The 25,756-nt window shown below is 39.8% G+C and overlaps 1 protein-coding gene across 3 annotated transcripts in view; it reads left to right on the top strand.

Annotated features, from left to right (window-relative positions):
- The first annotated feature begins 18,590 nt into the window (after positions 1 to 18,590).
- Positions 18,591 to 25,756, top strand: part of PCDH10 (protocadherin 10) — a 71,250-nt gene continuing 64,084 nt past the window's right edge. For all 3 annotated transcript variants that reach the window (XM_034661598.1, XM_019798123.2, XM_019798122.2), the window contains exons 1-3: positions 18,591 to 22,073; positions 23,652 to 23,710; positions 24,262 to 24,368. In XM_034661598.1, the coding sequence (XP_034517489.1) occupies positions 19,443 to 22,073; positions 23,652 to 23,710; positions 24,262 to 24,368 (2,797 nt within the window). In that variant the 5' untranslated portion in view covers positions 18,591 to 19,442. The remainder of the gene's footprint in view (positions 22,074 to 23,651; positions 23,711 to 24,261; positions 24,369 to 25,756) is intronic.

The raw sequence follows: 25,756 nt of genomic DNA, 5'->3' as shown, positions 1-25,756 counted from the left end.
TCACCTAAAATTAAGGAATAATCTAGAAGGAGGATAAATATAAACTGAACACAGGAAATTACGGATGATCGTGAAAGGAAGTCCTGGAATTGATAACCGTATCTCTGTATCTCTGACCTTGCAGCTGCTGCAAGACAGAATAAGATGCTGGCAGTGAAAAGGGAAAACAAAAAAAGAATCTAAAAGATCACCTGATATGTACGTACTGAGGGAGTTTTACAGTGTTTCTGGAGAATTTGGAGTGATAGGTATATACAAATTAAAGACATAATTCATCATCCACTTCAGATAAAATCCATTTTACAAGAAAGCAATTACATTCATACTATATGGCATTTAACTCAGACATAAACAAATTACATACTTATAATAATGTAAATACCAAATAATGTTTTAACCAAAATTATAATAAGACTCCAGTGGGATAATGGAAGGTTTAGAAGACTGTTTTTATACGTATGAATGGATTGTTAAAAGAACTTCTATTCTGGGACATTAATAGCTATATGCAGCCTAAAATGCAGAGGTCAATAAACAAAAATGTCAATGAGTATTTAGATACATAGCTAGAAATATCAAAAGAAAAAGCTTATAAAGTTTAAAATACTTATCCTTGGTGACTAGGTATCTTGGATGCGGAGGGTGGGAGCAGAAAATCCCAGTTTTTTGCACACTGAACTATTTAGTTAAAATATATGCAAATGTATTACATTAAAAAAATCAAATCAAAAATTAGTTCTTTTTAAGCAACTATAACCTGAAATATGCTAAAATCTAAAACAAAGAAATATTTCTTAGGAACATAAATGCTATAATTAATAAGTTGAATCTGTCATGTCAAAGTGATTGAAAAATAATGCTTTGAACATTTTCAACTATTTTTAAAACTTTGAAAACTGCTTCATCTGTAAGTATGTATACTTCTCCTATATAATTTTTTACGCTATTTATTTGTTTAGTACAATCTTTTCCACTGTGTCAAAAAAGTCCAATACTACACCGAAATTTTCAGAAATTCTAAATTAATCAAGTGTGAATTAATATATGATAGACGCTAGACAGCAAAATCCCAAATGCTGGCATAAATTCTGCCTCTGAATCAACATCAACTAAAAAGTAGCAAAACTGAAAATAATCTCCATAAAAATCCAATAATTTACAACATAAAAAAAGTCACTGGTAAGAAAAAAAAAAGGTCTTCATCATCTGAGTTAAGAGAGGAAAAAACAAAATGTTACTCATTCTATTACTTGTGCATTCAATTCTGCAATTTATGTTCCCCTCATGTTCATTTTAAGAAAAGTTACTCTTTGCTTTTTTATTAAAGTGAGAGGGAAAGGAAAACATTAATGGGATTGGCCTGGTATAATGCATTTGCAAAGGTGAAACCTTAAAATGAAATCGAATGGGGCACAAGAAATCAAATGAGTTTAAGGATTTAACTGTAATCAGGGAATAAAAGGTTATTCACTTTTGCAAAATCAAGCAGTCTCTGACGAATCTAATTAATGAATAAAATTATTGTTTCTTTTACAATAGACCTTTAAACTATTTCTACTCAGCAGTCTCAAAATGATTTCACTAGGAGCTACTGGAGTTATTGAGCTGAAATGGCAGCTGCTGTTTTTCTTAGTTCTCTTTATTCCATAAAAGGATTGGTAACTTACATTGGGCTTCCAAACACTTCGCTAGCAACTCCCCTCTGCTTTGTTTCTCCCCAGAAAGTTTAATCTAATTTAGAGTACTAAAAGGGGAAGAATCAGGTTATTTTTATATAGTAATTAAAAGTATGATGCCTTTTATTCAATTGCTTCTAAATTAGGACTGCCCTTATAAAGAAATATTAAGCTGAAACTGATAAAGTTCATCTTTGTAAACACTACAATTAACTGGGGATGGAAGGTTCTATATGTAAGCCAAGTTCTCTACACCTGTGGTTTACCAATATCCACATGAAAGAAAGATTAAGCAGCTTTCCAAACTGCATTTTGAACTATTCAGTAGATGTCAAAATACTAAATCCCTTACTCTTAAAGATCAATGAAATCTGTTTTCATATTTGAATACTTCTTTACCATAAAAACATATTCATGCCTTTCTGGTATCAAAAAAAAGATTAATATTGACCCTAGATTTAACCATAGAGAGGCTTCAACAAAATATTACTTAGACAAAAGTATACGGTCTGGAATTTTTCAGTGAGTCATTTCGAGTGAATAAAACTAAATCAAATGAGCAGAGAGAAATGTAAAAAGGTGAAAAATCCCCTGATTCAATTAACTAAAGGCAGGCTCCCTCTGACTTCTTACAACTAAAGACTCTTCTATGGATACAAGTAGGCTAATTAATAGGTAGCTTTGTGCTTCTTAATTACTCACATTTCTCCCAGAAAGAAATTATATGAAATTTAACAATCATTCTACAGAAACTAAAACACACATTTCCAATTGCATGTGATGAAATTATTAGAAACAAGACATCCATAAGCATGTAGAAATAATTATATATATGGTATACCGTACTCTCCTGAGCTCAATGTATGTAAATGCAAGAATTATTTTTTAAACATGATTCTTTTAACATTTAGGATTAAAAATATATTTATTAACTGCATCGCAAATCTGTAAAATAGGAAATTCTTTATCTAAAAAATAGGTTTGGTGCAAATCAGGTATGGCAAATAAGCTAAAAACATATGGAGCATCTTTTAAAAAAATAGATTAAATACAATCTATAATGGTACAATTTATTCATCAAAGTCTAAAAACATAATCCACACAAAATAATTTTCTTTACAAAAGAACTTTAAAAATAACTAACCAAGGACTTCACAAACTTCTTAAATACATAAATGTAAAGGATTATTATCACTAATGTAATTTACTATGAACTTTGTATAAATGTGGACCACTGTGTTGAAATCATTCTGAAATGTATTAAAAATGTCTCTTTCTTGTTAAAAGGACTAACAGGCAAAAACATTTAACCTTTTCTCTGTCTTCATCATGTACTTCATCACATGTGTAGCACTTAACTGAATTCATACAGATTTCTGTCTCTCTCTTTTCAAATCTGGTGATACCTCTACCCACATCCTGCCTGTCGTCCACCTCTTCTAATCTGTATACAGATACACGCTAGAAAGAACTAAACAATGGCTCTCAAATCAGGTACTCAGACTAGTCATATTACCTTACCACTTTTCATATGAAATTTTTTAACTAAAAAAAGTTTTTGTAAGCACCGAGCACAACGTCCCAAACATGTAGGACTTCATTTCACATTTTTCAATAAGTGAGTAAATAAGTAAATGAAGTTAGTAGCAAATAAATAAGCTTGGGAGATAGGCATTTTGCTAAATAAAACTAGGAAATTTAGGCAGGCAGGAGAAAATCTTTCAGAGCATTAAAACAAGAGTGAGCATTTTGTAATCACAGGTTATGCATTCACAGAGGACATGACTTGTTCTAAAACCACTGCTTGCATAAGAATGGTATTTTTGCAAAGGGCAATGGAAGCAGGTCTTGGAGCAGTCAAGTTTGATGAAGTTCTTTGTCGTCAGTTTCCACGTGAAACTTTCTTGTTCAAATGACAATAACTACATTTTCTTTTTCACTTTTAATTTATTTTTATTATTGCTTAGCCATTCCTCATGGAAGATAAGGGTTTTGATAATGTAACCAAGAAATTCTTCCAAGGTCTCCTTCTGGGAACTCAACATCTTAAACCACAGTTTTACCTCCACTGACATTCTTAAATACTACCTTACCTTTCTGCAAGGGGGAAAAAAAAAAGGAAGGCTACACCACATCCAAACATCCCTTTACACCTTTTCTTTAAAAGCCTTTTTGCCATTAGAATGACAAAGTTATTTTAATGGTTCTCCCACTAATTTAGTGTTTGGGGCAAATTGCCTAGTGGGAAAACATTCAATTTAATGGCTAATGAGAAATCTACTGTAAAGCAACTCCTGAAGGAAATCTTAAAAAAAGAACAGCTAAAGTTTGTTTGTGTTCTCTTCCCATGGCAAACCACCATAGTCACTTACTAATAACACACTCTATTTCATATGTGAATTCTATAACCCTCACAAATTTCAGAGGTACTTAATTTTAAATTAAAAGATCCTCTTAACCTGTTCAGCTTTTCCTATTCTTCACAGCACTTTCCACCTTCTGACATACTAGATGATTTATTTATTTAATACATTCATTTATTGTTGTCTGTACACACACACACACACACACACACACAGTAAAATGAAGGCAATATATCCCAAACACCTTGATACATGGTAGGTGCTGAATATGCATTTCTTGAATGAATAAATGAATAAACCAAAATTTCTTGCTATTTTTTAATTTCAAATTGAAGTTACATGGAGCATAACAATTTATTAACTTCTGAGGAGGGCCCTATATTTAATAAACTTGAGTTCATAAACTTTAAATCTAGATTATCATACAGGTCCATGCAAGCACAACCTAAATAAATGATTTTTTCCTAGGCCCTATCTAAACATGCAAAATAAATCATCTGTACTCACCCTGCAATATCCATCAACATCTTGACAATGTTTACTTATTTATTTTTATTAAACTGAGACATCCATAGTGGGAAAGATTGAGATCTCAACTAATATAATAATAAAACATTCTTAGAAAGACATATTCCGTGGGAATATGATAGTTCCAAACATAATATTTCTTTCAGGTGAAAAGATACTTATTCTTAACATGCTATTTGACCCAAAAGCTATCTGAGAGAGTAAATTACTCAAAAACTCAAGGCAAAGTCCTGGGGTCCACTGCATTTTTCCAACCCAAATGGGAGGAGATTTAGGGTTGCTCTCCTAACATTTTCATGGTTTCAATTTGGTTTTCAAATGAACTCAGTTCAGTACATTTAGCTAATGTCTTCTTACATTTCTGCTGGTCTTAGACTCCAAATGCTTAAGGGTATTCAGACTTCCAAATGCTAGAGAACCGCATCTTATCAAAAAACAATAATGGGGCGCCTGGGTGGCATAGCCATTAAGCGTCTGCCTTCGGCTCAGGGCGTGATCCCGGCGTTCTGGGATCGAGCCCCACATCAGGCTCCTCTGCTATAAGCCTGCTTCTTCCTCTCCCACTCCCCCTGTTTGTGTTCCCTCTCTCACTGGCTGTCCCTATCTCTGTCGAATAAATAAATCAAATCTTAAAAAAAAAAAGCCAATCAAACCTGTTGGAAAGTACTTAAAAAACATTCAAGTTTTGAGAACCTGACTTTCTGACCTTGAAAAAAAAAACTGAAGAAACAGTTTCTGAATTTCTTACTTATTTCTTAGGAGAATTAATAATGCTTCAGTATCAGCTTGAGAGAACCAAATGATCCTAAAACAATTGCTGAGGATTAATGTGAGCATTTGCAAGCAAGCAAATCTATTTGAAAATTATAAGCTACATATAGGTCCCGAATTGCAAAGTAAACTGCATTAAAATGAATAAACAAATTATGGTAGGGAAAGGGACAAACAAAGCAAGCAAGCAAACATAAAAAAAAAAAAAAACAACCCACGATGGAGAAATTACACCTACAAAGTAAATACCACTTACTTGGTTAGCAGTATAGTGGCAGTACTGGTTAATGTCAGCCCTATGCTGCTAATTATTGACTTGACCCTCAGCAATGTCTGAATCTATTCCTTTCTCAATTTTCTCCTTTATATATAAGGATTTTGGATTAGATAAAATGGTTTTAGTTTAAAAGGGAAAGAGATTATTTGACAAAGCTCAATATGTAAAAAAAGCAACAGGAAAATTGCAGGGTACAAGAGTTTGAACTGCTTGCCTCTTTGGCTCTCAGCTCCACTCTGCCCCAACTTCCAATCCTGTATGTCTCTGAATAACCTTCATAAAACCTCTGAATGCGCGTCGTGAAAACTTCTGGAAGGAATGGTGTCGATGGACCACTCTAATGCCTAATGTTCTTATTCTCCATAAAATGCCACAGTACAGGTATTGATCATCAATTTAAAGTTTTTCTGTTTCTCTACATCATGTATAATTTTATAATCATACTCATGAATATAATGCTTTCAGAGTGGATATGAGGCATAAAGAATAGCAATTTTGTACTTATTCTCAAAGATAGATATCACACCTCACATAGTAAATCAAGAAAGTATTGAATTTTTACAATTAGCAGTCAAAACACATTTGCTTGTAACTTCTAAAACAGAAGATGCAGAGACAGAATAAAAAATCTCATCACTAGTTTGATATGTAATTCTAAGACTTTCAGCTTTAAAATTCTGATATTAATATTAAATCAACTGGTCAGTGAATATTATATTGTTTCTAATATATCTTTAATAACATTAAAAAAATTTATTTTGTATCTTTCAGAATAAACCTAAGCTTTAAAATACTTCCCGGGGCGCCTGGGTGGCACAGCGGTTAAGCATCTGCCTTCCGCTCAGGGCATGATCCTGGTGTTATGGGATCGAGCCCCACATCAGGCTCCTCCGCTATGAGCCTGCTTCTCCCTCTCCCACTCCCCCTGCTTGTGTTCCCTCTCTCGCTGGCTGTCTCTATCTCTGTCAAATAAATAAATAAAATCTTTAAAAAAATAAATAAATAAAATACTTCTCAAGAGCAGGCATGCTCTTATTTGAGGGAGTTTATCTGATGTTTTTATTAAAAACAAAAAGGAAAGGGGAGTTCAGATGGGAGTTAGAATTACAGTAAGCTTAAATATGAAATTGTTAACAAACTAAGATATCTTCTATCTACCTGCAATAAAACATAGAATTTAGCTGTGTATACTGCCACCTATAATTCACTGAAATATAACACATTCTTCTCAGATAAAGAAAATTCGCAAATGTTGCTGAACACCATACAAATTCAGCAGGGATTCTGTGGCCATCAGCAATTTAAGAGAACAGCACCATATTAAAAAGATGTTCTTAAATGCCATAACCTTTATTTTTTAATCCATTTTATTCATAATTATTAAACTTAGAATAAACTATAAAATCAATAATATTTCTTTTATAACTAAAATTCTTCTTCATATGTAAAATTTCAGAGCACAGAAATAAATAGAGGAGTTCTTGTTACAGTCTCCAGTATATAAATCAGATCTCATGCTCCCATGCATGTCCTTATTTTAAACATAAAAATGTTACATAAGTCATGAGAAAGTCAGCTAAATCCAAGCTTCTAACTTTAAGGGTAAGAAAAAAAGAGCACTTTTTTAAAGGGGCATTCATTTTAAAATTGTAAATGAATTTTCCCAGCCTAGATTAATTCAGGTGTGCTATTAAACAGAATCAGGACAAAGATCAATAGATTTTTAAAATAAATAAATCACGTGCTCTAGGTTGATACCCATTTTTTTTTTTGCCTTTCAGAGATAAATCGTATATATTTAATCTTAGAAAAACAGTTAAATAAGAAATGATACACTAAAACATAAATGAATGAAAAAACGAAAACCTTTTAGACAAATTTTAATGTGAATTTTGGTAAGAAATAACCATAAAACCACCAGTAACTTAGCTTTCCAATCAGAAGACACTGTCAAAGCTATCTATGCATGTTAGAAATACTCTCCGCTTGGAATCTGAAAAAGAGGTTATTATTTCAGAACTCTCTGAAAGTAAACCTCTCAAGAGTTTCTGGGATCTCAACATCAAAAATTGGGAATTTTTCTAACCCTGGTAATGAGCAATATATTGAAAGGCTAACAATATTAATTCCCCCTTCTCCCATATCACTCTCAAAAGGAACTCAACGTTGCAATAAAGAGGTCCAAAATTTTCAAGCCTCGATTTCCCCCTCCGGAATCTCCTTCTGTTGCCACCATTAGCAGTTTCAGTTAAAGGGGATCCGGGGAGTGCCTCCCAGAAGGTTACTGTTCTCCACTGGAGGGCCTCACGTTGTGGGACGGGCACAGTTCCTGCTGTCTCTCACATATTTGTTTAGAAGTTCTGTTACTTGCCCTCGGGAGTAAACTCGAAGAGCACATGGTTAAGCCCTGTTGTGATGTAAACGTGCCATGTGAGAACCGTCTAAAACTGAAACCAAGCTTCCGAGCTTCCGAAATGGAGAATCTTACGCATGCGCTCTTAGGGAAACCTAGGAGACTGATTTCCCGCAAATGCCACATTTAAAAAAGAGGGAAACTTATCTCTGGGCCAATGAACATCCGCGAACAATCACTCCCTGTCCTCGAGCCAATAAACCTACTGCTTGGATTCTGGCTGGACTCCCCACTCAGGCTCTTTGCCCATAAATGCAGCCTCCAGTCCCTCAGACTCGCAAAAACTTGGTATATTTTTTCCTTCTGATTTGCAATTCTTTTGCTATTCCCGAATAAACTCAATTTCTGGTAATTCGAGGTTACCTCTTTTTTCAGTCGACAGATGCTATCATAAACCTAATTATCCCATGGTTTTATATCTTTTAATTAATGCTCAAATCCAGCGGGGAATTCATTTTCATATATCATGAAAGATGAAAAACTAAACCTTTCTTTTCACAACAGACATGAAACATCTCCATTTTAAACCAAGCAAAGTTCTACATATAGCATCACCTGATGTGATGACATCCATCCTGTTTCATTGATACTTTTTAAAATTTTCCTATACCAAAAACATAGTTTTAACTGCTATGCCTTTTTTCTCCCTAACATGTGTACTTACCTTTACACTGAAACCCTTTCATTCTGGTCAACTAATCCTGACTTTATTGGTCTGTGAAAAACCTCACAGGATTACTTTTAATCTTGCATATGTAAAATAGTTGTCAGACTAATTACAGAATTATTTCCAAATTCCATAACATCTAAACCACAAAATGGGTCTGGCAGTTATAGAATAAGGAAGCTGGGGAATACAAAAGGAAAAATATGTATGTATCTATATACACTAAGGCAACCAATAGCCTTTTCTTGAAGTGACATAATTCCATTTCAGAAGATTGAAGAATAGAGACGCTAGAAGCAAGACAGTGTCCCCTCTGGATTGACATTCAGTATATCTCTTTGACTCTACGAAGGTAATCAACATTTCTTTTTAACTGAACCCTGAAATACTCTTCTAAATTATAGTATCTCCTGATTCTATCTGAAGCAGCAAATGTCCTCCCATCTCATCCCTTAACATCTAACATTCTAATCACAGAGGACTCCTTCTTAGCTTGTCATGACCTTATAAAAGGAATAAGATAATTCAGAATATTAGCCATTTTACTTACTCTATTCATATCTGTATATAAGGTCAACATTGTATATATGAAATCAGGTGAAAATTAGAAAACAAAATCGTAATGATATATCACTTTTCAGTAGTAGTTGGAGAGAAAAAAATATATTTCATTAGTTGTAAGCACTTACACAGCAAGCTTTCCATCTTAGGTTTCTTTGCAATAACCAACTAAGACCTTTCTCAAATATGAACTATAAAAAAACATAGATTGTGGAATTGAGCAAAATATCTTAGAAATATCTTTAAAGATGAATAATAGTAGAAAGTTAAAAGGTCAATCATTCATTTATTTAGTCAGCACATTTTTATGAAGTACTGGTTATGCAGCCAACAAATCCATCAAAAATGTGACCATTTAGCTGAATCTTTGTTAGGTTCCTTAGGCTTAAGTAATACTTCTCTCTTCTATCTGTCCAACAGAATGAAAACATGTTCTTGTTAAATTAGATATTTAGGTAGTCTCAGTAGGAAATGTTCAAAAATGGTTTGAGAAAATCAGCAATCAGCACTTCATCATTAGATTAGCAACAGCCAAGGTCCTTAAATATATATGCTAACAAGCAATAATAGTATGTTTTATCATAATTCTAAGGCTGAACATTGGCTATTAGCCCAAACCACACCAAAAGCATTATTCAGGTATATTGCCAAATGAGGATCTCACCCTTGTCTACTGACCTTAAATTTGGCCAGGTTCTTGCAGGTGGTGATGCGGAGGGAAAAAACCCAATGAAACAAAATTAAGGCCTTCTGACATTGCAGACTTCAGGAACTAAGTCCAGAGTCAGGATATTGCCCCATAATTGAAAAGATTAATTTGTGGCCTTTATGATCTCTATAGAAAAACTTTTTGCTATCACTGCCTTTACTTCTTCTGTGTCCAAATTCCTCTAACCTGCTTCAGATAGTTTTAAATCATAACAAGGGACGTAACATGACAAGAGTGACTGACTCTTGATTTCGGATCAGGTCAGGATCTCAGGGTCCTGAAATCAAGCCCTGGGTCGGGTTCTGCACTCAGCGCAGAGTCTCCTTGAAATTCTCTCTCTCCCTCTGCCCTTCCCCCACCCATTCCTGCGTTCTCTCTCTCTCTCTCTCTCTCTCTCTCAAAAATCAATCAATCATAACAAAAACTGCCCTTTCCTGGGAATCTTTGCTTAACTAATTGGTTTTATTCTAGTCTTTCCTTTACTCTTTATGCACTTGGTTGTCATAGTCATTACATGTTTTAACAGGTTTTTTTCATAGTGTTCAATTAAGTTATTAAAAACTTTTAATGTATATTATTTATATATCAAATTGAGTATGAATCCTTAAAAAAATGTACCCATGATTTACATTTTTTTCTATCCTTTCAGATGACTGTGCTCCTATCACATAAGCACCCATGCATGTTTTTGCTTTTAAAATTATAAGAACCTGCTGAAAAGAATACTAATAACAGCAATATTGGGCAGAAAAATTGCAAGAAGAAGGGTGCTGAGGAGAAAGTTAAGTACAATTGAGGCTTGAGACTCAGAATTGGTCATTCTAATAAACTCATTCTATTTTAAGTAACTGATTTACACTAATTTGTTTTTAATTTTGAGAATTTTGGTACTCATCATCATGAATAGAGTAGTAGGTATTAAAGCTTTACATCAAGGAACTGGAAGAAAAATAAGTGAATCTATCAAATAAGTGTACTTTAATCCTAAAATTTTGATAAATACAGAAGTAAGAAAAACAAATTTTTACAATGAAAGAGCATGTTCTTATCAAAATGATTTTTAAATCTATCTACATATCAGTATTATCATATAAATTAAAAACTAATATAAAATTTAAACTTATCTGGAAGAAAACAAATAAAAGTTTTAAAATAAAACACAATTATGAAAAAAGGTCATTATTGATTTTTATGTCTTGGTGCCTAATTAAAGTATTGTTAGTTTAGTCTTCTTCATTTATTATTTGCATCCAATCTTCAAAGTTATATTATAATTTCCTGCAAAATAGAAGCAATGTGGAATTGTTTTTGCACCTCAAAGTAAATACTTTAGTTTCTGTTTCACGAAGGAAATAAAATCATTAGGAATCAAAGCCAATTATTCTCAATAAGTGTCTTATTTAAGGACACTTCATTCAAAACATCTTGCTATATAATAATATTTAACATTTATTGAGAGTCTACGACGGGCCTAGAATTTTACATAGAACATTTTAGTTAAGCCTCACAATGACTCAACAAGGTCAATATATATCATCATATTTTAACAGATGTTCAGCATGTTTGATACACTTTGACAGAGTTTCAAAGGAGTTAAGTAATGTGTCCAAGTTCAAATATTTTGAGAAGCAGGGATTTGAGCCCAATTTGGCTTAATTCTCAAGTTTATGTTCTTCATAATTTACTACATCATTGCCTCCCACAGTCGGGTGCCTTTAGAAATGACCAAGCTATAGAACCTGCCCTGCAGAGCCTACATTGCACATACTCTGAATGACCGGGGACACTTGTAAAAGAAATATGATATTTCCTCTGTCAATACTTATTATCAAAATAATAATACATATTTTACTTACAGTAGGTAAATAAGGTTCCATATCATCTTCCTTTGATTATTTCTTTGCATATTAAAATTGTTTTAACGTTGTTTCCTTACATTTTCTGCTGGCACAAAATTGTCAAATAAATGTGTTTAACTTTGAAATTTCAAGTTAAAACAATCTTTTCTGAGCAACACTGAAGAAATTAGTATAAAGCAATATTTTGCTAAAAGAAACAGTTCTCCTTTGAAATGAAAGCCCAGTTCAGAAAAATATACGAAATAAACACTAATATTTGCATTGTAAAAAACTGATATACTTCTTGGGTTTTTTCTAGCTTTTAACAAACTCTAATAAACTAAGGCAATACTGCAGGGGCCATGGATCAACATTGTATTTTTCAGGACTGGATGAGGCAGAGATGCCTTCCTTTTGGACACATTTGTTTTATCAATTTCCTTTTTTAGTCATTAAAACCTACAATTCCCATGTCAGGCACTTCTGAATGAGAAAGAGATGGCTGCTATAAACTATTCACTCTTGTAAGAAAACATATTCAAGCTTGGGTTTCCTGACAATACACACACACACACACACACACACACACACACACACACCACCTCCTTAAATTCATTTATGAATTTCTCCACGGTTCAACTCAATGTACTAGCCATTTTGACCAGTACTGCTGTCCATACAAAATCTGGATGAACCCAACCTCTAAATTAGCTCATTTTTTTTGTTTGTTTTACTTCTTAAATAAATCTAACTCAAACTAGAAAAACATCATGGTGTAGGAAAGTGAGCCTCAACATGAGCATCAAAAGGCCTGGATGTGAATTTTGTATTAATTTGATGAGTTACTTAAATTCTGAACATCCTTAGTATCTTTACCTATAATATTGAAATGGTAATACTTATAGACACGGGCAGAGATATGATAACTTATGGAAGCATGCTTGGAATACACTGGCTGTGTAAAAGTCATTAGTCAGTTTCACCTAAAAAGCCCCGAAAAACTGTAATAAAATAAAGCATTTTACAGTGTAGCATTGCCAGGCCCATTGAAATAAGACATCATGAAAAACAAGTTTCTAATATAAAGAGTTATACTAAGTAGGCAGGCAGTGAAACTGGAATAGATAATTTTTTATTCAAGTATCTACTGTTTACTATTGTAACTCCAATTACTAATTACTAATGTAATTCTCAAGTTATGCTTGATATTCTTTGCATGGTGTCTGTCTCCAATAACATTTTCAAACTCTTCAGAAAATAATGCTATGGCTTGTAACCCTAATCACAACTTGGATAAGCTCATCTTGTATTTATAAACTCAAGTGGCTTCCCCTTAAGAAAACAATTTATACTTACCAGACAAACACTAGCATTATGCTGACTGTATCATTGTCAAATAAGCAGAAAACACACTGGGGGGGCGGGGACACAGAATTCTAAACACCTTTTTTTCTTACTTATATAAACTTAACCAGTGCTTGCAATTAATTTTTGAAATTGTTCTGAATCAATCTTAATGTTTAAACCTTCATTTCTACCATCAGGCCCCATCAGTAAAACACACATCACTTATGTTAGCAAAGCAGCTTGCTTTTTAAATGTGATGTCTTGTAGTTCTTATTTATAATCCTAATCACTTCATTGATTTCAGTAAACTTTCAGTAAGAGTGATTATTAATGCTGTCAAAAGCAGAAGCTGTGATTCAATATTTTTCTTTTTCTTTTTTTTATAAACCTGGATAATTAAGATTAAGCCTAATAATGTGGTTCTGGAGGCCTCTGGGTAATTAGAAGTTTCCTGTGGTTGGGTATGTAATACAGCAAAGACATGGTCTTCACTTAAAATTCTACCCATGCCCTAAAATACTTATACAAGCCACAAATGGTTAAATAAAAGTGCTAGTAGTCACTCATCACAACACTGAGGTAACTAGACTTTTTTTTTCCCCCAGACTCAAAAAACAAGCACCACATAAAATTTTACCTGATTTTTTTTCTGTAATTTAAAACAACCATAAGATCTATTCTGTCTACTAAGACCAAAATAAAACTAAGTTATATCACCTTTTTACTAACTTAGGTGTGTCTTTAACACACTAAGGAATTAAACAATTTTCAGGAAAAATAGGCAAAATGAAGAAGGTAAGAGACATTTTGGAAAAATCAGATTTTTCAATATCAAAAGCAATGAAAGGAAACGGTAAGATGAGATTATGCGTTTTGATTTTCAGAGAAAGAGGTCATGATGTAATAAAGATTGTCATTCTAAATTAGATCTATTTCTTTGCATTCTAAAAGAAGGTGTGGAACAAAACATAAGTTTCCAAAGGACTATTTATCACCCAGAGACAAAATATGTGAAGGAGCTGACTAGAATGTTAGTATGTTCAATGTTCACCCCCCCCACCATACTCAGGAGAAATATATACATTTGGAACCCATATCAGACACCATTGCCTAATTTAAAAAATATTCCTGGACCTTGTATTGATCAATATTTCTTATAGAAAGGATGAGAGTGTAGCATCTGAACTGAAACAGTATTATTAGAAAATGATATTGTGAGCATTAGGATGTATAATTCATGTTGCTTTCATTTGCTCAGACCATTGTAAAAATCCATAAATCATTTCTTCTCCATGTATTGCTTAAGTGCAATTTGTCATTTTGCATTAGAGGGCTGCTTCAGCTCATCAGTGCTTTTAATTCACTGTTTAGAGTTTAACAAAATGCTGGCCCTGTCTGATAACTGAAAAGACACTGAAATGTGAAGCCACACCAATATTAACTAGGTTAAACAAAATGGAGGAGAACATTTCTACTTTGAATATCAAGTAATGCTTTAATGGTATATCTAGTATTCCCAGTCCCCAAAACATTGACTGGTTTGTCCTCTGTTGAGTTCAGAACATTACAACACAGTGGCTAAAGAGTTACCTAAACGCTTGTAATAGCATATGCTATAAATCTCTTCTAGAAACTCTAGTCAAGATTCTCTCTCCACCGTAGATGAACACAAATTAACACAATGTCTGTGGCTTTGTCTCCAAAGCCTTACTTCCCACCTCTTAAGTTACACTGCTACAAATAAACCTATTTCAAGGATACCCATAAGAGATGCTGTAGGGTCCAGGTCCTCTGAGTTTGCTCTCTGCACTCTTCTTGCTGGGAATGACAAATGCCAGGAACCATCTAGCTCAATCCTGGCTGGGTCTGGTGTTTGAAAGACTTCTTATTGACAATTTCAATTTTTTTTCTTTCCATTTCTTTATAAAAAAAATCATCTCTCAAAGCTCTGGGCACACTGCAATAATAAGAGGATTTAGAAACAAATTGCTTTCAAGTCAAGTTAAATCACTGCAAACACTCATTTATCCAAATGCTGGTTAACAAACTTGTTTCCCTCCCGCCTTTTCCAGAAAAGGGTAGGGAAGAAGGCAACCCTGTTACCTAGTTTCAAGGTTTGTAACCTTGTATATAAAACGCATTTGTGGGATCTTTAGCGCCCCCCCAATTTCTGCTGTACTTAGAGGCCAATGAAATACACGAGTGCGCATTATCATTCTCATACACCAACCAGGACTTTTACGAAAAGTGATTTTGATACATCCCTCGAAATAATAATAACTACTTTCCCGTTCTGATTTAGGATGCAATTTGTTTTGACCCAGACGGTTGGCTCCCCCGGAGGGGGTGGTGGGCGTAGGGGGTAAGGTTGTCTTCGCTAGGTGTTGCTGTTCCCTTCCTGGCGCAGTTAGCGGGAGGAGGGAGAGAGGGGCGCAGTTAGCGGGAGGAGGGAGAGACGGATGCAGTATCACAGGATACCCGGCAATTCAAGGAGGTCGTGAACCCCACTGCCGAGGCTCTTTATTTACGTAATCATGGCCTCACTAAATTCCGGGGTTCACCGAAGGGAATGTAAAAGGAAAAGGAATTAAGAGGCATTTTAAAAAGGCTTTTGTTTTGTGGGTGACGGGCTGGGGCTACATAATGGTTTCAGGGTAAGGAGGCAGGGAAGGCTACTAATGACAGTATCCGAATCTTACCCTGGACAAAATGCTCTCTCAGTTGCCCTTGGCTGGAGCTACCCAGAGGGAGGAGGAAGGCCTGGCTCGGGTCTGCTCCCCCTGGCAGAAGACCCCGTCGTCACCCCGAGGGTCCCAGGCAGCCTTAGAGACCAGAAGTCAGAGAGACCAGACCTCTAGAGGACCCTGGCCGGTGTCGCCGGCGCGGACACAGGCCTTCGCCACCCAAGAAATCCTGCAGAGCCCCCAACAGGCGAACCCTGCCGAACCAGAAAGCTCCAAAGCAAAATTCTCTGGCTTGTCCTGTGCTGCTTTCGCCGCTAGGAGACGCCTGTAACCCACGTTTGCAGAGAGAGTTCCCGGCTCAAACACAACTGCTACCAAAAAAAAAAAAAAAAAATTGCAGCTCAAGTGTTAACAGTGGATGTAGTGATTATTTACAGGCAAATCTGGCCATCTCTCCATGTTCTCATCTCCACCTCTGGAAGCTCTGAGGCTCTCAGCGAACGCCTCAAGTCGGCTCAAACTTCATCTACATTTTGAAAACACAAAACCTCTTCCCCAATTTCTGGATCTGCATTGTCATTCAGCCACATGTCTCTCACACACAAACACGCGTGCACACGCGCGCACATACAAGTGTTTCCAAACGTATAAATGAAAACATTGGAAAATTTACCGTCATTTAAAAAATGGTCCAGGATTCTGATGAGTCAGCTGGAAGAGCTCAAAATACTTCATTTCAATTCTGCAGATCTAAAGAAAAGGGGGGGAGGGGTAGAAAGTTCAGATGCAATGCCGTTATTAATATTCAGATACACTATAATCTCCTTTTCATTGATCCACAGGTCCTTTTTACAAACTGCCACTCCATTCTCAGCAGTAGACGCGATGCTAAAATCATTTTAACTGCAGCGGTTTTCTCTTGGCTATGGCCAGTAGTCAATTTACTGCAGCTGAAAAAGGATTAGCCATTTTTGCTGGCATCCTTTCCTTCTAACCGTTCAAAGGCAGGACCCATCTCCATGAAAGAGCCAAGGGTGGGGGCGCCAGGGCACTAGACACGCACTCGCGGGACTCACAGAGCCATGCCTCAGTCTGTAATCACGCCCGTGGACACTCGCTCTCCTTAAGTCCCTGCCACGAAGAAATATCAACGTACCTCGGGGCTGGGGAAAGGGCTCTCCTTTTCTCGCAGGTTGTGGCGGTGTTACTCTCGGGTCATTCATTACCAGGAAGCCGCAGGGGACCATTCGATATTGTGGCATAAGAAGAAAACTGAACAGGGGCAGCTTTAGTGAATAAACAACCCCCTACAGCCCAGTAATTAATATAAAAAATACGCCTTTAAAAATCTTTTTCTTGGAAAATTGACATTCATTCCACTCTCTAACACTGAAGAGTTCGCGCTTTTAACTTCACAAGGACTGGATGCATGGATACGCTGCTTTGCCCCCGCGTCACGGCAGTGGGCACACAGAGCTCTTCAAGCGCATCCTTCGAAAACCGGGTGTGTGGTTCGGGGCTCTGTTGGGGCTTGCACAGACCTGTGCGCCGGGCCAAGGAGGATGGATGCGAGCATCGTTAAGGGTGCAAGCGCGTTCGCTGATACCCGCAGCGGCACAGACTCTGGCGCCGCATGTGCTCGGCCCTTGACCACCTACCCATCCTCACCCCTGAGGGTGTTCTCGGCCGCCCCGCTGTTCTCATCCAGCGGTCTAGCCTCAAACTGGGCAACAGTCGGTGCCCCAGTTTAGCATGGGGGCGGGGAGAGGGATCTCCAAATGACAGAAAAAGCAGAAAATAGCCTGAGCGCGCCGCCGCAGCATAGCACTTGGCCGAGTGAGGCGCAGGGATATCCGAGGCGCCTTGCAGCGCCCAGCGATGCTCCGATGCCAGCGAGTCGGACGTTAGGCTGGCGTGCTTGAAGGCGGTGCTCAAATGAAACTCCTCAGTCACTGATCAAAGCGCTCGCAGTTCGAACTAGGTCCCCAAGGGAATTAATCTATTTGGTAAGAATGTCGTGGATATACACTGAGAGAGGGAAGAGGCAAGTCTAACGCGTCTGCACGTCTATAGTAGCTGCCAGCCCACATCTCCTGGCGTGAATCCTTCGGCTTTTCAGGACCCACCTCCGCCCCACACTCCAACTGCTTCACTCCTTTCCACACAATATCCTTCAGTCCCTCACGCTTAGTTTTACAGAATCCGTATTATATCTCTTCTTTAAAAAATATCCAGCCAATATCTGCCAGAGTCCCTTAATTAGGTAACCCCTACAGTTAGTGGCACCTCTGCAGCTTTACCCCTTTCCGGTAATTTATTTCCACGATCAGTAGTAAAGGAAAATACCTTAAAGGAAAAAGAATGTTAGCGTCATTGGAAACCCCGCTCCGGAGAGAGGATACCGCTGCTGTTGCTATTATGTTTTCGCATTTGCTGATGCAAACAGGGGAACCTCTCTATTCCCTCTCCATTACCTGCGACTGGGGACTGGGAACTTTCCGCGGCAGAGTCCCCAGCCAGAGCCTCGGGACCTGCGGGGCTGTTCTCACTCTCACACTCACACTCACCCCGGCAGCCCGCCCGGACTTGGGTTCCATCCCGCCCCTCCCGGCTGCCGAGTGACGTACATGCTTGACAGCCAGATTAGCCAATTAGCGGTGGCTCAGTGGGTGGTGCTCCTCAGCGATTGGTTGGCAGAATGAGGGCGCTGCGCAAAAACAGAAAAGCGGAGCGCTCGGAGCTCAGAAACTGCCAGCCGGGATCACAGGCTCTAGGGCTGAAGCAGGAGGAGGGAAAGACTGGAAGGAAGAGAGACAGGTTAGAGGGAAAGAGGCTTGGGAAGAAAAAAGCAGGAAAGAAACTGCTCATCACACTTATAGAGAGGCAAATGATGGTGGAGATGAGAACAGAGAGAAACAAAACTATGAAAGCCAAAAAATACAAATAGAGCGAAAGAGGAGAAAATGCCAAGAAGAACATCCATCCGGAGAAATGAAGAGAATGAAAGTTTTATGCTGCAGAGCCGTTCTATGTTTTTCCGGCACAAAATTATCTTGCTGTTTTTAAGCCCTATTGCATTTGCCAGCCGTTGACATTGAGGCATGTTCAGCGGTGCCAGCAGCATCTCCTCTTCCTTCTCCTCTTCCTCTTCATCTTCCTTGTCCTCCTCCTCCTCTTCCACCTCCTCCTCCTCTTTTTCCTCCTCCTCCTTCTCCTCCCATCAGCCAGAAGACAAACCGAGGACAGTCTTGAAATATCGAAATTTCCTCCTTGGGATTTGCCAGCGCCGCGTTGCGCCAAGACTGTCGGAATAAAGGACGCTGACTATTGTATTATTATTTTATTAATTGGTCAGTGGGAAGATTACAGATGAGGAAAGGGGACGCCTGTCACCCTTCCTGCGCTGATTGAAAAATGAGGCTGAATTGGGGGAAGCCCTAAAATGAAGCAAAAGGAATAAGATTTTTAAGGACAGAAAGCCACAGGAGCCCCCCACATAGCGCACTTTTATTTGTATTTTTTTTAAGATTTTTTTTTCGTGGTGGTGGGGGAGGTGATTGGGTGGCTGGCTGGCTGGCTGCGGGAAGCTGTTTTCCTTCCCTTTGGAGATGATTGTGCTATTATTCTTTGCCTTGCTCTGGATGGTGGAAGGAGTCTTTTCCCAGCTTCACTACACAGTGCAGGAGGAGCAGGAACATGGCACTTTCGTGGGGAATATCGCTGAAGATCTGGGCTTGGACATTACAAAACTTTCAGCTCGCAGGTTTCAAACGGTGCCCAACTCGCGGACCCCTTACTTGGACCTCAACCTGGAGACCGGGGTGCTGTACGTGAACGAGAAGATCGACCGCGAGCAAATCTGCAAGCAGAGCCCCTCCTGCGTCCTGCACCTGGAGGTCTTCCTGGAGAACCCCCTCGAGCTGTTCCGGGTGGAGATCGAAGTGCTGGACATCAATGACAACCCCCCCTCCTTCCCGGAGCCGGACCTGACGGTGGAAATCTCTGAGAGCGCCACGCCGGGCACACGCTTCCCCCTGGAGAGCGCATTCGACCCAGACGTGGGCACCAACTCCTTGCGCGACTACGAGATAACCCCCAACAGCTACTTCTCCCTGGACGTGCAGACCCAAGGGGATGGCAACCGATTCGCCGAGCTGGTGCTGGAGAAGCCACTGGACCGAGAGCAGCAAGCGGTGCACCGCTACGTGCTGACCGCGGTGGACGGGGGAGGAGGGGGAGGAGGAGGAGAAGGAGGGGGAGGCGGCGGGGGAGGGGGCCTACCCCCCCAACAGCAGCGCACCGGCACTGCCCTACTCACCATCCGAGTGCTGGACTCCAACGACAATGTCCCCGCCTTCGATCAACCCGTCTACACTGTGTCCCTACCTGAGAACTCGCCACCGGGCACTCTCGTAATCCAGCTCAACGCCACAGACCCAGATGAGGGACAGAATGGCGAAGTCGTGTATTCCTTCAGCAGCCACATTTCGCCCCGGGCGCGGGAGCTCTTTGGACTCTCCCCGCGCACCGGCCGGCTGGAGGTGAGCGGCGAGCTAGACTATGAAGAGAGCCCAGTGTACCAAGTATACGTACAAGCCAAGGACTTGGGCCCCAACGCCGTGCCAGCGCACTGCAAGGTGCTAGTGAGAGTACTGGATGCTAACGACAACGCGCCGGAGATCAGCTTCAGCACGGTGAAGGAGGCGGTGAGCGAGGGCGCGGCGCCCGGTACGGTGGTGGCCCTGTTCAGCGTAACCGACCGCGACTCAGAGGAAAATGGGCAGGTGCAGTGCGAGCTGTTGGGGGATGTGCCGTTCCGCCTCAAGTCTTCCTTCAAGAACTACTATACCATCGTGACCGAGGCCCCCCTGGACCGAGAGGCTGGAGACTCCTACACCCTAACAGTGGTGGCTCGGGACCGGGGCGAGCCGGCGCTCTCCACCAGTAAGTCGATCCAGGTACAAGTGTCAGATGTGAACGACAACGCACCGCGGTTTAGCCAGCCGGTCTACGACGTGTATGTGACCGAGAACAACGTGCCGGGCGCTTACATCTATGCGGTGAGCGCCACAGACCGCGATGAGGGCGCCAACGCCCAGCTAGCCTATTCTATCCTCGAGTGCCAGATCCAGGGCATGAGCGTCTTCACTTACGTGTCCATCAACTCTGAGAACGGCTACTTGTACGCCCTGCGCTCCTTCGACTACGAGCAGCTCAAGGACTTCAGCTTCCAAGTGGAAGCTCGGGACTCCGGCAGCCCCCAGGCTCTGGCTGGTAACGCCACTGTGAACATCCTCATCGTGGATCAGAACGACAATGCCCCTGCCATCGTGGCGCCCCTGCCTGGGCGCAACGGGACTCCAGCGCGCGAGGTGCTGCCCCGGTCGGCGGAGCCGGGTTACCTGCTGACCCGCGTGGCCGCAGTGGACGCGGACGACGGCGAGAACGCCCGACTCACCTACAGCATTGTGAGGGGCAACGAAATGAACCTCTTCCGCATGGACTGGCGCACCGGGGAACTCCGCACCGCGCGTCGGGTGCCGGCCAAGCGCGACCCCCAGCGGCCTTACGAGCTGGTGATAGAGGTGCGCGACCACGGGCAGCCGCCCCTGTCCTCCACTGCCACGCTGGTGGTGCAGCTGGTGGATGGAGCTGTGGAGCCCCAGGGTGGGGGCGGGGGCGGTAGCGGGGGGTCAGGGGAGCATCAGCGCCCCAGCCGCTCCGGCGGCGGGGAGACCTCGCTGGACCTCACCCTCATTCTCATCATTGCGCTGGGCTCGGTGTCCTTCATATTCCTGCTAGCCATGATCGTGCTTGCCGTGCGTTGCCAAAAAGAGAAGAAGCTCAACATCTACACGTGTCTAGCCAGCGATTGCTGCCTCTGCTGCTGCTGCTGTGGCAGCGGGGGTTCGACCTGCTGCGGCCGCCAAGCCCGGGCGCGCAAGAAGAAACTCAGTAAGTCGGACATCATGCTGGTGCAAAGCTCCAATGTACCCAGTAACCCGGCCCAAGTGCCGGTGGAGGAGTCCGGGGGCTTTGGCTCCCACCACCACAACCAGAATTACTGCTACCAGGTCTGCCTGACCCCTGAGTCCGCCAAGACCGACCTGATGTTCCTTAAGCCCTGCAGCCCTTCACGGAGTACGGACACTGAGCACAACCCCTGTGGGGCCATCGTCACCGGCTACACAGACCAGCAGCCCGACATCATCTCCAACGGAAGCATTTTGTCCAACGAGGTAAGGCTGAAGCGAAAGGACCACCATCTCTCATCTCCTCCATCTGAAAGCCTCCTCTAGCCCGGCCCTTGTATCTCTGGTGCACTGTGTATTTATATTTAGGATATTAACTTATTTGTATCTTTGTGGGGGCAGGAATTGGGGGGAGGCTATCCTACCCCTTCGTATGTAACCTAAACTTCCTGTTGTCCCTAATTTTCTGAGCTCCACCCCTCCACATTTACTTTCATTTCCTCCCTGGTGCTTTGCCACCTTGGACCCTCCCTCTTCCCTCTGACATCTTTCCTTTAAAATCCTAACCCCTTCTCAGTCCTTTTCCTTCTCAGAAATCTGAGGGTAAAGGGAAAAGTGCGCGGGGGAGCGAGGGAATTGCGATGGAGGGACTTTCTGGTACTGGCAAAGGTCTTTTTCTCTTTGCGTTTGTCCCAGGCATTAATAAAGTTAATTCTGTTTGCTTTGTTTATCCATGCTTTCAGTCGCGTGTAAAAGTAAGCTATAGATTGTTTAACTTCGCACAGTTGTCTAAACTCGAATGCATGTTTTAGTGAATAAGTTATCAGATCCTTATCCTCTGAACTCGGGTTGCAGAAAAGCCTTCAGTTCTGCTCTGGACAGCATTTACAGACACCCTTGAAGCCCAACGCCCACACAGTGTGAATTTGAATGAAGTTGCTTTGGCACAAACCCCTGTAAGCGTAAACTAAAGAAAGGCTTAAACAATTGTTACCTCAATATATCTTTTAGCGAAAAATCACCTTTTGCCACTGTTCTTGACAAATCACTGCTGTTGGCTTTCTTCCTCAAAGAATTTGGCTTGTCAATTCCTATTTCTTTTTAAAAGATGGAGAAGTGGCAAAATTGGAAGGAGGGAGGGAGGGGGAGAACAGAGTTGATTTATGTACAAGAAAGTTTGGACCAGAAAGGGTGTGTGGATGGTGGAGGTGGGGAGGAGAATGCAGAGGGCATTTGGAGGGGGAAAAATTTGGGGGGGGGGAGGGATTATGATTCCTTTCTTGGCAGGTTATTTTATTTATTTGAGTCTTAGATATTATTAATTGACTTTCATGAATATTTGTATAGCTCATTTGTATCTTAAGCACATTTTGAAAATAAACAACAAAATAATTCCATAAAATATCCAAACTTTTTGCTTATTGAGCGTGCTGTTTTTCTTGTGTCAACCAGTATGCACCTAAACACTTTTTTAGGCCACTGAAACAAGGACTGCAGAGTGTACCTAGGTTGACTCTATGAGGGACAATAGTTTATGAGCCCTAGCTATGAGGTCATTTGCATTCTCTCCTTAATTGTGCGCGCACACACACACACATACACGTTTAGAATTGGCTTTTTATTTTTGCAATTTTTTAAACCTTTACTGCAAATCTAGACTGAAGTGTCTCTACGTATTGCCCTTCCCTTAACCAGCAATCCCTAGGGTGAGGTCTTAGGGCGGCTTGAAAATTCATAAAACAGTACACAATTACTTAAACTAGACTCAATTCCTAACCTCAAAAGAAGACTACTAGTTAAGCCCTTAGCTTTCAAATGCTCTTGATTTATTTATTTTTTTTCTAGACTAAACACCAGCGAGCAGAGCTCAGCTATCTAGTTGACAGACCTCGCCGAGTTAACAGGTATGGACTCTTTTTTTTTTCCCCCTAGCTTGGTGTGTGGACAATTTACTACCTACTAAAATTAGGAATTAGGTGTATTATCCAATATTAAAATATAAGACGTATAAAGCATCTCCAGCTAGATCAGAATGTAAATACTGATTATGTTGGGGTTCCTAGACAATACATTAAAAATATGGGTTTATTTCATCTATATACAACTTACTGAATATATTTGAATATTTTATCAATTTATACTCCTACACTGCTTCTGATAATCTCCCTATTCCGGGTGAATATATACTTTCTTTTATGAAAATGATATAAACATATACATAACTCTAATCATAGAATAATGACCAAAGTGACACGCATAAAAGTTTCAAACTGACTGCTGTGCTCAGTTTTAAAGAATTAGGCTTAAGGTGATGAAAACTATCTTTCTGCAGAAATAAAGCCAGTTGAGACATCTATGAATCTGCAGCACCATTGGTGACCATGTGGTGGCAGAAGAATGTTTTCTGTGTTTCTTCACCTTTTTTATTCTAATATTCATGTTTTTGTACTTCTAGTTCTGCATTCCAGGAAGCTGACATAGTAAGCTCTAAGGACAGTGGTCATGGAGACAGTGAACAGGGAGATAGTGATCATGATGCCACCAACCGCGGCCAGTCGGCTGGTAAGTGGGTCCAAAGGGCGATGCTGACTTTTATAGTTTGTTGTTGTTGTTGTTGTTGTTAAAAGTAAATCTAGAAGGAATGATGTCCTGGGTAATTTTCTGTAGGTTTGATGTTGGTAAGTCCACAAGAAAATGGTGTCATCCTATGTTGATAATTGTGTATTCAAAGAGGATTATAAAAATTTAGTGTTCCTTTGGGTAAAGCTAGAGATTCGTTATGAAATATGATAGAATATGAGCTATTTCTTCCTTATATAACATTCTTTAGTGCAATTATATTGCATACAAAAACCTATAGATTTCTCACCTGGTCCAGGCCTCAGTCTTCAGTCAACTAAGTATTATTAGACTTGTTTATGGGTGAGGTAACTGAAGATGAATGAAATTGATTGACCTGCACAAAGTCACAGAGAATAAGTGGATGATTGGGAACTAGAATCCAGATTTCTTCCTTTCACAAGCAATGCATTTTGCAAGCCACTGAGTATTGAATGAGAGAAGGAAAGGTGATTAAAAGTCACGAATAGGCTGAAAGCAGGATTTCCAATGCTGGGTTCTTAGGCTTCAGGTCATTAGTAAACATTTGATAATGTGTATTTTCTCAAGCATCCTAGGTTTCCTCATATTTTCAATAGGGTCCATGACATGTCAAAAGTTGAACCCCATGTATATTTGTATATGAGGCTAATGATAAACACTGATGGGGTTGCAATGTGATACATATATTTTAAATGTTTACCTTTACTTTTTTATATAAATTTAACTGTTAAGTTTTATAGGATGCTGATAACTCTGTTTACTAATCCTTAAAGAAAACACTTTTAAAAATACAATATACACCTTATAATAATGAAAATGATTTCACAAGGGTTGGATTTTCTTTCCATTTCATTTGCATTTCAACTAAGATGTGTCCTTGTTGAATTTTTTTTTTTTACTTTTTCTTTTTTGATTGAGCTTTGTGTTTTTCTAACATGTAAAGAAATGGAAAGGCAAATTAACCTTTGTAACTTAAAAAAATATCCATCATTGGGCCATCTCTAGATTCAACTCTGTTCACTTGATTTTGAGCTTTATTTTGATTAATGATGGAACCACAGAGTGATAGAGTCTTCATTTTCAAGGTAACCTTGGTCCTAGAGAGCACACATTCCTTAGCACACTGGGTGGACCTCTGAATGGTGCTGAGGCAGTGTGTCAAAGGGCAGTACCCGCCCCATGGTCGCCTGGCAGCAGTGGTTGCTGCAAGCCTCTCACTTGGCTAATGTGTGCTGTGTCTGAGGCTGCCTTAGCCTTGGGAAACACAGGCAGGAGGAGGGAAAAGGCTGCTCAAGGGTCTCTTTATATTGCTGCAAGTCATTAATATGCAGACCTAATGAGACTTGAGA

This window comes from Ailuropoda melanoleuca, chromosome 5, assembly GCF_002007445.2.
Source record: "Ailuropoda melanoleuca isolate Jingjing chromosome 5, ASM200744v2, whole genome shotgun sequence".
NCBI classification, from domain to species: domain Eukaryota; kingdom Metazoa; phylum Chordata; class Mammalia; order Carnivora; family Ursidae; genus Ailuropoda; species Ailuropoda melanoleuca.
This window is presented reverse-complemented; position numbering and strand designations above follow the sequence as displayed.